At 38.8% G+C, this 12,991-nt stretch overlaps 1 protein-coding gene across 2 annotated transcripts in view; it reads right to left on the bottom strand.

Moving 5' to 3' along the window:
- Sema2a (Semaphorin 2a) overlaps positions 1–12,991 on the bottom strand; it is a 216,565-nt gene that overhangs the window by 82,378 nt on the left and 121,196 nt on the right. For both annotated transcript variants that reach the window (XM_090162799.1, XM_090162798.1), the window contains exon 3: positions 3,620–3,671. In XM_090162799.1, coding sequence (XP_090018925.1) covers positions 3,620–3,671 — 52 coding nt within the window. The remainder of the gene's footprint in view (positions 1–3,619; positions 3,672–12,991) is intronic.

Raw genomic sequence — 12,991 nt, 5'->3', positions numbered from 1 at the left:
AATTCCCTGACATTCCCCTGATTTCTAGACTAATTTTTGAAATTCCCTGACGTTCCCCTGATTTTTAAATTACTTTTGGAAATTCCCTGACACTTCGAAGATTTTTAGAGACATTTTTGAAATTTCCTGACATTCCCCTGATTTTAGACTAATTTTTGAAATTCCCTGATATTTCGCAGATTTTTAGACTAATTTTTGAAATTCCCAGACATTTCCAAGATTTTTAGATTAATTTTAGAAATATCCTGACTTTTAGACCCATATTCCCTGACATTTCCAAGATTTTTAGATTAATTTTAGAAATATCCTGACTTTTAGACCCATATTCCCTGACATTTCCAAGATTTTTAGATTAATTTTAGAAATATCCTGACTTTTAGACCCATATTCCCTGACATTTCCAAGATTTTTAGATTAATTTTAGAAATATCCTGACTTTTAGACCCATATTCCCTGACATTTCCAAGATTTTTAGATTAATTTTAGAAATATCCTGACTTTTAGACCCATATTCCCTGACATTTCCAGGAATTACAGGTTTTACGTGTACTGTGGCAACCCTGCCCAGAAAGATAGGTATGAAAATTATTCGATTTGAATAGTCCGAAGCTAAGCCCAGATCACAAAACTTAGGCAACAATTTAAGAGTTTGTGTGCCCAATTTTTCTCCATTCACACGCAGCAGTTGACCAATGCGGTGATGTTTTCCAAAACGTTGGCTCGTGTGAATGTACCGAATGGACCTTTAATGGTGCTAAAATTATTTACGAAATCACTTACAAGTCAATAAAAAATTTCATTCTGAACTCAATCAATTCAATTCAATTTAATTTATTTCTTTTGAGTATCAAATATATTTTACACAATTATATTTATTTATTTATATTTTATACTTATGATGGATACACGAGTGTCAAAAAGCTAAGGGTGATTGGCGCTAGTTACGTTAAAAACCAGTCGTAGCACGTGTTAGCAGACGATATTCCGACTATGTTCCTACTACCTTCGACATAGTTCCTACTACCTTCGACATAGTTCCTACTACCTTCGACATAGTTCCTACTACCTTCGACATAGTTCCTACTACCTTCGACATAGTTCCTACTACCTTCGACATAGTTCCTACTACCTTCGACTATGTTCCTACTACCTTCGACTATGTTCCTACTACCTTCGACTATGTTCCTACTACCTTCGACTATGTTCCTACTACCTTCGATATAGTTCCTACTACCTTCGATATAGTTCCTACTACCTTCGACATAGTTCCTACTACCTTCGACATAGTTCCTACTACCTTCGACATAGTTCCTACTACCTTCGACATAGTTCCTACTACCTTTGACATAGTTCCTACTACCTTCGATATAGTTCCTACTACCTTCGATATAGTTCCTACTACCTTCGATATAGTTCCTACTACCTTCGATATAGTTCCTACTACCTTCGACATAGTTCCTACTACCTTCGACATAGTTCCTACTACCTTCGACATAGTTCCTTCCTACTACCTTCGACATAGTTCCTTCCTACTACCTTCGACATAGTTCCTACTACCTTCGACATAGTTCCTTCCTACTACCTTCGACTTAGTTCCTACTACCTTTAAATTTGTAAAACGGTGTATCCGAAAACAGCAATATTAGAACGCTGTAAGGTGCAATGTCCAGCCAATCGATTTACTTAGTGGGTACTATCCAGAATAACATCATTTAATCTGAAAATAATTGGGGCTATCTAGAGTCCATGGGCATAAAGAACCCTATGATCGCATTACAACGTCCAATTTGATCCCCTAAACAGATGGGGCATCGCTATAAGGGGTACACCCCCGCGATAGATCCCTTTCCCTTAACGAACCAATCTGAAGATAATGAAATAAAAATACTCTAGTACTAAATTCGAGCAAATGGGGGAAACTGATGGCTTGTAGATAGACAATAGCGAACTGCTTGGTACGTTTTAACCGAAACTTCGAAATGTCTCCGCGGCGCTACCAAGTTAGCTTGACGAAACGCCAGCAAAGTGGCGTGGGAGGCGGGACTTTCGTTCTCGTGGGCAACCCGGGAGGCTTAACCTCGCCGGTAACAACGAAACGGAGGTTTCGCTAAATCGAATCAAAGCCCATACTTGTTCGTATAACTGGATCAAGAAACGAGGATCTCTTCTACATTAGATGTATCGAGTTAAGACCCGATCGGTGCTGGGTTATTAAAGGTTCAAGGGGGGTATAAATCCTGACGAGGGGTCGGAAGGGTTCCCACAAGGGATACCCTCAACCGGACCCTTTACGGCTAGATTAATGAGTCAGAGCCTGGCACTAACAGATGTAAGCGGATAAACGAACACACACACACACATATATATATATATATATATATATATATATATATATATATAACAGAAATTTTGACCTTTTTTAAGTTAAGAATGTTCACCCGATTTGTAAAAGTATAAAAGAAAAAGGTTTAACTACCTTAAATAGATTTTATATCATATTATATTTTAATGTATATAATATAAAATATATTTAAGCGAGTTAGAAAGAAAAAGGTTCAACTCGTTCAAATAAATTTTATATTATATCATAATATAAAATTTTAAATCTATTTAAGATAGTTGAAAAGAAAAACGTTTTTACTCGTTCAAATAGATTTTATATTATATTATTCTTATATTTAAGCGAGTCAAAATGTTTTTACTTTCAACTCTGTCAACCAGATGTTGTTTTATATAAAATTAATATATTATATAATAATAAGAAAAAACCTTTTTAAGATAGTCAAACATTATCCTTTCCAAGTTCTTTACGGTAAATATATATTAGAAAGAAACACGGTTTTGTAAATATTTAGGGCGCCAATCTTTAATGGATAAAACGTATTTCGATTTCGCTGGGAGTTTATTTTATTCTCGGATTTTGAAAAGAACATGAATATTGCGTAGTTCAAAAAGGGTTTGGTGCAAAGTTTATTTGATTATTCTTTCTTTAAAGAAAACGTGTGTAATTTGGACAAGTTCAATCTGGCTTCATTTATTCGATTGTCAGTTACTTAGGTATGATGAGTCGAGTTTTAGCTTTGCTCGAAGTCCAATCAGACCGTTATCTGATTGGTGCCCTATAATTGACGTTTACCGACGTGATTGTATTGAAGGGTACAAATAATTATTTGGTACGACTAAAGGCCTAGGATTTCTTCTGCCTGTTTTCCCTTAAGTTTACTTCGGCCTTACTTCGGCCAACCGCAGAACACGTTGGCCTACCACCAGGATATTTGCGCGGCGGGAAGAAAACGTCCAAGGAAAACAGGCAGAAGAAATCCTAGGCCTTTAAGAGTTAATATTAATAATTATGGTAAAGTTTACAGAATAGTTGATTTTATAAAATGTCTTTACGCCTGCCCAACTTGTTGAAATGTTGCCCTGGAATAGTTCAGCCAATGCCTAAGAATGAGTTCATAAACTCTTTAGTGGGAGAGAAAACGGATCCACAGCTGAAGCGGGGAGGCAAAATTTCAACAAGATGGCCAACGTTATTTTATAAAAAGAACTATTATATTAAAACCATGGAAAAAACTTGAAGCTAATTTAAAAATTAAATAATTCATTTTGTACTTACGTCGCAGCGACTACGATTGACATTGCTCAAGTTAACCTTGAAGAGGCGATTCCTGAAATATAAAAATTATTTTTTTAGATATATATATATATATATATATCATTTTAAAGTTTGCTTAATAGGATTCCTATTATTATATTTATTTATTTATTATTAGATTTACAGCGATTCAAATCCATTTGACCTTAAAATGTCATGGCACACACTTTTCTAATTGAAGAACAATTGCTAATTGATAATTTTTGAGTGACCTTGAAGGCATGGTTCAAGGTGATTGAAATTTACGGTATCAAATGTCCCGCTGCACGAGCTACGTAACTTAAAATTTCAAATCCGTACTAACAGGAATCCATACCTCTACTTGGAATGCTTATCGCGGCAGATTTTCGTCTCGATGTGGCTGACGGTTTTTTTGACTTCACTATGTTAGTTTAAGAAACAACTACGTGCGCGGAGAGGGGATTTTTTTTCTGGTAGGCGGGGCCAAAGCCGTCAGACTGATCTGACCATATGAAAACACTTTGTGATTCACAATAGCGTACGCTTAATTTACAAATGACAGATCAATCAGGATACTCCTTTACCGCGAGAAAGATTGGAAACGTTACACTAAGGAAGGCAGAGGGACGTGGTTTATTTTCCGGGCATCCCGAACCGAGCCGGGGTGCAGCCTATACACTCTCTGTAAACCGTATACATCCTTGCTTGAAACATTTCGCGTTAAAATAAATCTCCAAAACCCCCACAGACTGCAAGTTCGTTTAAAATACATTATTGCTTGTATATATTTGGAAACTTTTCGAGTGAAAATAAATCTCCCAGTTCGTTTAAAATACTACACTTTCATTTACAGAAAAGCAACGTTTTTATAGCGTGGAAATAAACCCATTTGAAGCGTAAAATGTTTTTTTCGGCGATACCAATAAGAAGTGTTTTTATAGAAAGGCGGGAGCGTGTAGTGGGCGGCGTGGATCCCGTGTCGCCATCGTTTCCCGACAAGATTATGGTACGCGCAATCCAGTTCGATAAAAGGGGCGTGCTGCAGCCCTACCAACAAAAAGACAGCGACCCCGAGTAAGAAAAATAAAACGATCCTCGACAATGGTTCGATCCACTTCATCTATAAATCCTCTAAAACATCTTTTTTCTCTCTTCCATCGGGGACTGAGAGAGGAAAATGGAGTAGAAAGGGATAAATATTTTTTATTATTTCTCATTCGGCCGAGGAGTCCGTAGAAATTGGTACGATAAGAACGGACCATAGCCCCGTTAGAATATCCCGCCGCAATCTCGCCAAGTTTACAAGCTCATCTCAGAATGAAACTCCCCCGGCGATCTCCAGTGGCGGATGGGGAGGTAGGCTTAGCCTCGCGCGTTTATTCGGCGCGTAAAAAGGCAACCGGTGAAAAACGAGTGAGAAGGCGAGGGCCCGGGCCTGTAACTTGATTTACAGCGCGCTGTGGCTCCTAACCGGGGGGGGGGGGGGGAAACTCCATCCTAGAGATGGCTAAACTAGCGTTTAGGTTGACTCTTCGACGCTGGCTAGGAGGTCCAATCCTTCCTTCCCCGGTAGACGTGACCGGGGTGTCGACTATAGGTTAGAACGCCTTTACTTTTCCCATAGGCTATTTTTACACCCCACTACTGGTCACTTTTCTGGAAAAACTGCTGACCACGGTCAAACTTATATCTTCCAGCAGCGGCGTAGAAGCGTTCCGGGAATGGTCGGACCACCCGGCCAGACGCCGTATATCTTCTCGGCCGCGGAAGGGCTTAAAACGAAAACAACCCTCGACTCTTAACTAAAAAAATATAACAGAAGCGAGGATCGCTAGACCACCGAACCGCCACCAACTTATTCTGAAATCGCGAGCGCGATAGCATCGTATCGTCATAGCAACGGGGTAGAGACGTTCGCCGAGTGGGTAGTTTATTTTGGTGGCGCGGTTCTTCTCCCGTTTGTGTTGAAACAGCGAAGATATAGTGACCGAGGAACGGTATACAGGGTGGGAGCCTCAGCCGTGGTCCAGCCTCGGTACTTCTCCTAGTACACCAGAGTGCTGCGGGTCGAGCACTTCTACAGGCGCTGGTAGGCCAAAAGTAGACCAATGGGATTATTAGAAGCGCATCTTCCAAATGCTTTTTCGGGCGATTGGATAAAGATGCGCTTCTAATTTGGCCATTGGTCTATTTGTGGCCTACCAGCGCCTGTAGAAGTGTTCGACCCGCAGCACTCTGGTGTACTAGGAGAAGTACCGAGGCTGGACCACGGCTGAGGCTTCCACCCTGTATAGTACGGAGGTTAAGCGAAGATTTACGGGGCTTAAACGGGGCTACCACTTTAAAGTGACGGAACGTCTAAGAAGCGCCGTGGAAGCCTAGACGTTCGTAACGTCGGACGCTTAACGTCCACTCGAACGCTGTAGGCGTGGGAGGGGTTTCTTACGGCGGCGATCTCGTATATATAATTAAGGGGCAACAGCTGCGTCCGAAATCATTCTCTCTCTCTCTCTCTCTCTCTTGGAGTGCGGTCATTTCATTTCGGCCAGTGGCTTAAAAGACGTTTCTGCCAACACAAAATCTCTCGTATATAAACGAAGACTTCTAAGAAAAGTAAAAAAAGAAAACGCGCTGGCAGCGAGGAAAAGAGATCTTTAGAAAATGCGTTGAAAGGCGGAAAGCGGAGGAGAAAACTGTCTAGTTGACTTTCTAAACGACGGCCGGCTTCAGAAAGCAAAAATATTACGGCCAACTTGTGTTCGACAATGCTGTCGTAAATTTGTCACGGCCAAACCTCCCGGAGAAGAAATATTTCGGCGCAGAATTCGACACGATTGCCGATCGTAAAGTTTAACAAAGTAGACTGTATATCAGGACTAGTGATTTCGATTTCGCGACACAATGACCATCAAATACAAATGTACTTCTGATGTACCATCCAGGATTTTGCTTCTTTTTAGTTCCACATCGATCGATATATATATAGATATATATATCGAAGTGGGACTATTGCTATGGACGGAATGTCGTTAAGTGTTGTTTGTTTGTTTGTTTCTTTGGCGTGGAAAGCGACGACACGGTAGATGGAGCTGCGAAAAATAATTTATATATATAATTTATATTATTGGAGACACCGGGATTCGAATCCAGATTTCTGGCCGCGTAATCTCCAAAACCGACGCCTTTACCAAGCCATCTCACCGTGCTCTTCGAATTTAATGCTTGAACTTTTAGACTTGAACACTTTTATTGTTTGTATAGTTGTTCCAGAGATTTTCCGCCCCCTCACGCGTGCCGTTAATTTCCGCCCCCTCCGACCCACCCCCTTAAATGGAGAGTGACTGAAAAAACCAGTTGGTCTCATTCGATAGAACTCTTTGACGCGCACGCAGTGCCGTTAATTTCCGCCCCTCCGACCAGCCCCCTTAAAGGGAGAGTGACCGAAAAAACCAAGTTGGTCTCATTCGATTGAACAATAAAATTAAAAGATTGGAATCGTCTACGCTCGCGTCTACGTGAAAGAGTGAGACCAAAAAATCCAAAGCAGTCGAACTTTGCTAGAATCACAGATGTTAAATTCAATGGGCTAGCACTTTGGCTAGTTATTTTGTAACAGGCCCTTAAGCTGCAAAGTATGCGACCATGGGGACAGAATCTCCGTCTTGCCATATTCTTAGTACATAAATACATTCTTGCAATAATATGATTTATGCAGTTGTTAATAATCCATATTAAATATCTGCTCTAAGAAAATACCAATTTAATCACCGAGATAATATAAAATCACATGGCCTGAATAGCTTTTGTATTGGTTTGCCCACCCGGGTATCCTGAGGGTGGGCGGTGGCCACTCTTTAACATAGGATGGTAAATGATATATCAAACGATAGGAAATCACATGGCCTCAACAGCTTTTGTATTGGTTTGCCCACCCGGGTATCCTGAGGGTGGGCGGTGGCCACTCTTTAACATAGGATGGTAAATGATATATCAAACGATAGGAAATCACATGGCCTCAACAGCTTTTGTATTGGTTAATTTGGTTTGCCCACCCGGGTATCCTGAGGGTGGGCGGTGGCCACTCTTTAACATAGGATGGTAAATGATATATCAAACGATAGGAAATCACATGGCCTCAACAGCTTTTGTATTGGTTAATTTGGTTTGCCCACCCGGGTATCCTGAGGGTGGGCGGTGGCCACTCTTTAACATAGGATGGTAAATTATATATCAAACGATAGGAAATCACATGGCCTCCACAGCTTTTGTATTGGTTTGCCCACCCGCGTATCCTGAGAGTGGGTGGCGCCCAAGTTTCAATCCTTCAACTTAGGATGGTATTTTATACATCTAACGATAGGAAATCACATGGGCTTAACAGCTTTTATATTAGTTTGCCCACCCGGGTCTCCTGATGGTGGGCGGCACCCACTCTTTAACCTAGGATGGCAATTTATATATCAAACGATAAGAAATCACGTAGCCTCAACCGCTTTTGTATTAGTTTGCCTACCTGTATCTACTAAGGGTGTATAGGTTTGCCCACCCGAATACACCGATGTGGAACTAATATTAGAAAATATAGGATACAAAATGCGTAAAATAAAGGAAAATGTAGGAAACTCCATAGGCAAAATAGAGGAAAATATAAAAATAGGCCAAAGAAAGTAAAATATAGGATACATATGGGTACACGACGACGAAAGGTTTTTGGGTTATACTACGTGGATAAACAAAAGTTATTATTCTTGTGTATTATGACAACTATGGTTTGGTGGAAATATATATATATATATATTTTAATGAAAAATTAGAATAAAATAGTATGACAGTGTACTGAACCCTCTTTTACAATGATACACTACTGTTATGATAGATAATTTTGTTAATATCGATCGATATTACCCCCGATATATCGGCTGTACCCATATCGGTGCATTCCTATCAATTAAATACGTATTTGGACGTACGCGCAATTTTGAAAATAACAATCACCGTAAAAATAGTGCTTTTCAAATTGAATTTGATGTTCCGACTCAGTTGCCATACAGCCACCTAGCGGCCAAAGCGAGAAACAAACTAGATTTTCGTCTAGCAGCTTAGTGATTTCGCCAAATCGACCGCTTTACGTAAGGTGAAAAGGCTAATTCATCATTATTTTGCCAAAGTAAGCGTTTATTTTTTACTTCTGAAAGCGTTTCAATATTCAATAAGCCTTGGTTGATCCGTCAAAAGGCTAGTGACGGCGATTTCTTGGACATATTTACCTGGTAGTTCTAAAACCTAGTAACAACCCACGGAGATTTCATCCTTAAGACGCGTTAAGATTTATTTAAATTAGAAAATAACTATAATATATATGATTTTACAAAAATCATATCGTAACTATTATCACATGTCATTGTTTATAATGTATTTTGGCGACTACAAACAAATTTATAACTTGATAAAATTAAACGTACGACGGTAATAGTTAGTTCATTACAAAGTTTAATTTTATCATCAAATTTAGCTATGGTCCAAAAATTCATATCTATACAAATTTATAACTATGCAAGTGTGAGCATAGGGAATATAACCGGCAACGCAATCTTTATGGAATACCCCTTCAATTTTTTAAATTTCCCTGTACAGTGGCGCCAGACATTTCTAAAGCCAAAGGCAAGAGCGGCCAAGACTGCAAACGTTGGTGTTCCACACCAAATACCTCAGGTTATATATAAAGGACGATATAAAGGAATAATTATTTAAACGAAATAATTTAAAAGAAAAATTAAAAACTATGTAGGATTAAAGGATTGTTGGTACTAAAGGAAAAACCACCGCGACGGCGAGTGTCGACGCCAAAATAATTTATTAGGCTAACGGAGATTTTAAAAGTCCGCTCACCGCTGTCGAGTTTTCGGTCTGTTGAAAACCAGCCTTCAAGCCTAAAACGTAAAAAGGTTTTAACGCGCGCTTAAATATTAACATTATGATAAGGGCCCGTTGCAAAAGTATGCTTAGCTATAATTTTACGTCATAGTTCTAGCCAAAATAGGCGTGGTTAGACGGTTGGCGATTCTAGCTGTGAAACGCGTTGCAAAAGTATAATTTTCAACACGGCTAGCGATAAATATTTCTAGTTGATTGGCGATCATTCGGACATTTGTACCACCGTTCGAACGAATGAAAGTCGAACAAATGTACCCAAATCGATTTTAGGCGGGTTTTTTAATCATGAAAACGAAGCTGGAGAACCGCTTTTGAGACGTTAAAGAGTACAACATAAACGTCAAAATCCATTGGAATTGGATGAAAAAGAGATTTCGGAGAATTACCGACTACCAAAACACGTATTTATGAAGTTATGGAATGAACTACGACTTGATTTTGAGCCTGAAGTGTTAAGAAGTCGACCCCGTTACATTCTGCAACTAAGGTATGTGTTTTTCTTTTAATAACACCAACTGATTGAAATGAGTCTACCGTCCCAGTTCTTTAAAAAATATATTGAAAGAATATCGAAAATTGTCACGCGCTAGAGTTGCGAAGGCGGTTTTTGAACTGAATAATAATATGGCCTTAATGGTGGCTCAGGTTTTTCTTTAGGCTTTTTTGGATATTTTGTACCTTCTTTTTGGTTCTACTTTTCAAATCAGTCCATTTTTCCTTAATTTGTTTTCTATTTCGGATAAAACCAGAACCAACTGCTAACACCTCTTTAGCTATTTCTTCGCAGCCTTGGGAAACTTCCTCGGTACTGTTGTATTTTTTTCCATACCCCATATTTCAATTTATTAAACCTTGCCTGACTTCCAGTGCCCCTTTTTCTCTTTCATTATAATTTGGTTGGTATACTTCCCACGGTGCCATCATTATTAACGATTCAACCACCAAACTACACAAAATTATCAAAAATTCTTGAAGGCAAACTTATCAAAAGATAATTTTCACCGAGTTCACGAAAACCGTTTCTCTGTCGTCTGCCTAAAAAAACCGCGAATTACCGCGAAAATAGGACTCTCCTATTGATTAGGAAGTGGGCGGGGCGTAATTTCGGCTAGAATTATTTTGGCTAGATCTCATTTTTTTCTAGATCGCACTTCGCAGACTTTTGCAACTGATTTTTTTCTAGCTCGCCAATCGACCTAGCCGATTTGAGATTTCTAGCAGATCGGCTTAAAATTTGGCTTACGATGATTTTGGGCGTCGACGCAAAAATATGGTATTAAAGCAAGTGGCCGCTTGACGACAAGTACTCTTTTTCCAACAGATGTCGCTATCGTCGACCACAAAACAAGATAGTTAAGCTACATTTTGACCCAAAAGGCGATACTTATAGGTACCCCTCGCGTTGATTAAATCATTTGTAAATTGGTCCATAACATAAATTACAGTAATTTTAAACAATATTTTTTACATGGGATATATATAATATAGTTTAAATCCCACTAAATAGAGTATAAGTTGTCTAAATATAATACTCTACAATGGCTCTCTGTCGACGTTATCATTTCGCTATTTTGAATTTTAGCTTCCTTTGCCATTAATAGATGGCACCAGAATCTCCACTAAATTGTTTTTATTTTAGAAGAATCGGATGGATGCATGGCCATCTCTAATAACAGGGGCCTTTTCATAATACAGGTGGCAATGATAGAGCCGACAGTCGCTTTAAGCTTGGTTTCCACTAGGGGGCGTTATGCAAAACGATTGTACGTCCCAAAGTTGGATGACGCGCTAGTAGAAACCAAGGTCAAGGGTTATGATGACTTTTTGCGTCCCATCTCGAAAACCAAACTTTATTCCGACAAAGTCAACATTCGCGAATAGTAAATTCGTGCTGGAAAAGAGAAGCGTAGAAGGAGGCGTAGGTAAGAGATGAGACCGGTTAACGATCTATTTGGTTAATATTTAGCCGTTAAATTGGTGGCTCGTGAAACTGTTTCTAATTTTCGAAGGCTTAACGATCTGAAGAGAAAGATGTAGCTCAGTCTCGCTTTTTACGCATGCCGGCTAATCGATCTGGGCGGCACTTGGAGGAAATTGGCCTTATCTTAATTGATGCTCTCTCACAACCGCGACAAGGAACAAAAATAAAACCAGCAGTTAAAAATAGACTCGCCAAAAGAAACGAGGCCTAGGGTGCCGTCTACGATAGAGAATTCACAGAAGATAACGGAGCGTCTTCCCCGCGAAGGGGCGTGGTTTTTCAGCCGGGAATCATCTTAACTATGGCAAAACTTTGTTCGAAAACCGAGTTCCTACGTGTAAATGGGGTTAAAACCGTTCCATATCATGTTGGCCAAATTCTATTAAAACAGACCATGGCCTAGCTCTAAATATTATAGTTGTAAGTCGGAAAATTTTCCGTATTTTTACGAAAAAAATAAAAAAAGGTTTTAATTCCATGATTAGTCTAATATTGTTTGCAAATTTAAATAAAGCGGCATTTTCGCCTCATTTTTTCGAATCTAAAAGTAAAAAAAACACTAAACCTCTAGTCTCTAGACTAGTTTAAACGGATTAACAATGTAACACTATTAATGTTTTGTAGTATGTTTACTGTTATTAAAAATATATTTATGTTTACATTTTCTATTTTTTCGAATTTTAGTTTTCCGGAAAAGTAAGAACTCTAAAATATTTAAATCTATTAATTTTCGTACAGGTTCTTTTTATTATGCAATACAAAATAATACAATTAATATTAAATACCTATATTGACTTATTTTGTATTAGTAGAGATATTTTTGTAAGCAATAACTAGTCATTTTCTTTGTCGAAATCTTAACAACTTTTGTGAGGCGTGTGAACGAAAACTAAATATATTTTGCGAATAGACGCTTAAATAAAACCCGTTTAGCGTTTTGCCTAGAAATATTAATACAGAGCTACGACATACGTGTAAAAGATTTATATTTTAACGCGCGCTGCATAATGTTTCAATAACGAAGGTCTCGTTCAATATCGCACGCACCTACTGATAGAAAAAAATGCGCGTGCTATCAAATTTAGCCTTTCAAATAAAACAAACATTAACACGTGACTTTTTTATTCAGTGGCTCGCGACACTACCATTAATTATGAGGTATAGTGGGCTTATTTACCTGCTTTTATACTCTAACAAGGCGTCGTATTTTCACGCGCAAAATGAATTTTAAAGGGAATCTAACCTCGGGTATTTGGTGTGGAGCAACAACGTTTGCAGCTCTGGCCTTTTATTTTAGAAATATTTGGCAGCACTGTGCAGGGAAATTTGAAAAATTGAAGCGTCTTCCATAAAGATTTCTTTGCAGGTTATAGAGGGTTGCCAGAGTTTTTCACAATCAAATTCCCCGACTTTACCAGGTTTTCCCTGACCATCTCCGGAGATTTTCTCTGACTTAT

The sequence above is a fragment of the Leiobunum rupestre genome, chromosome 11, assembly GCF_980474605.1.
Source record: "Leiobunum rupestre chromosome 11, qqLeiRupe1.1.hap1, whole genome shotgun sequence".
Classification (NCBI taxonomy): Eukaryota; Metazoa; Arthropoda; class Arachnida; order Opiliones; family Sclerosomatidae; genus Leiobunum; species Leiobunum rupestre.
Note: the sequence above shows the minus strand (reverse complement) of the source record. Positions and strands in the feature narration are given on the sequence as shown.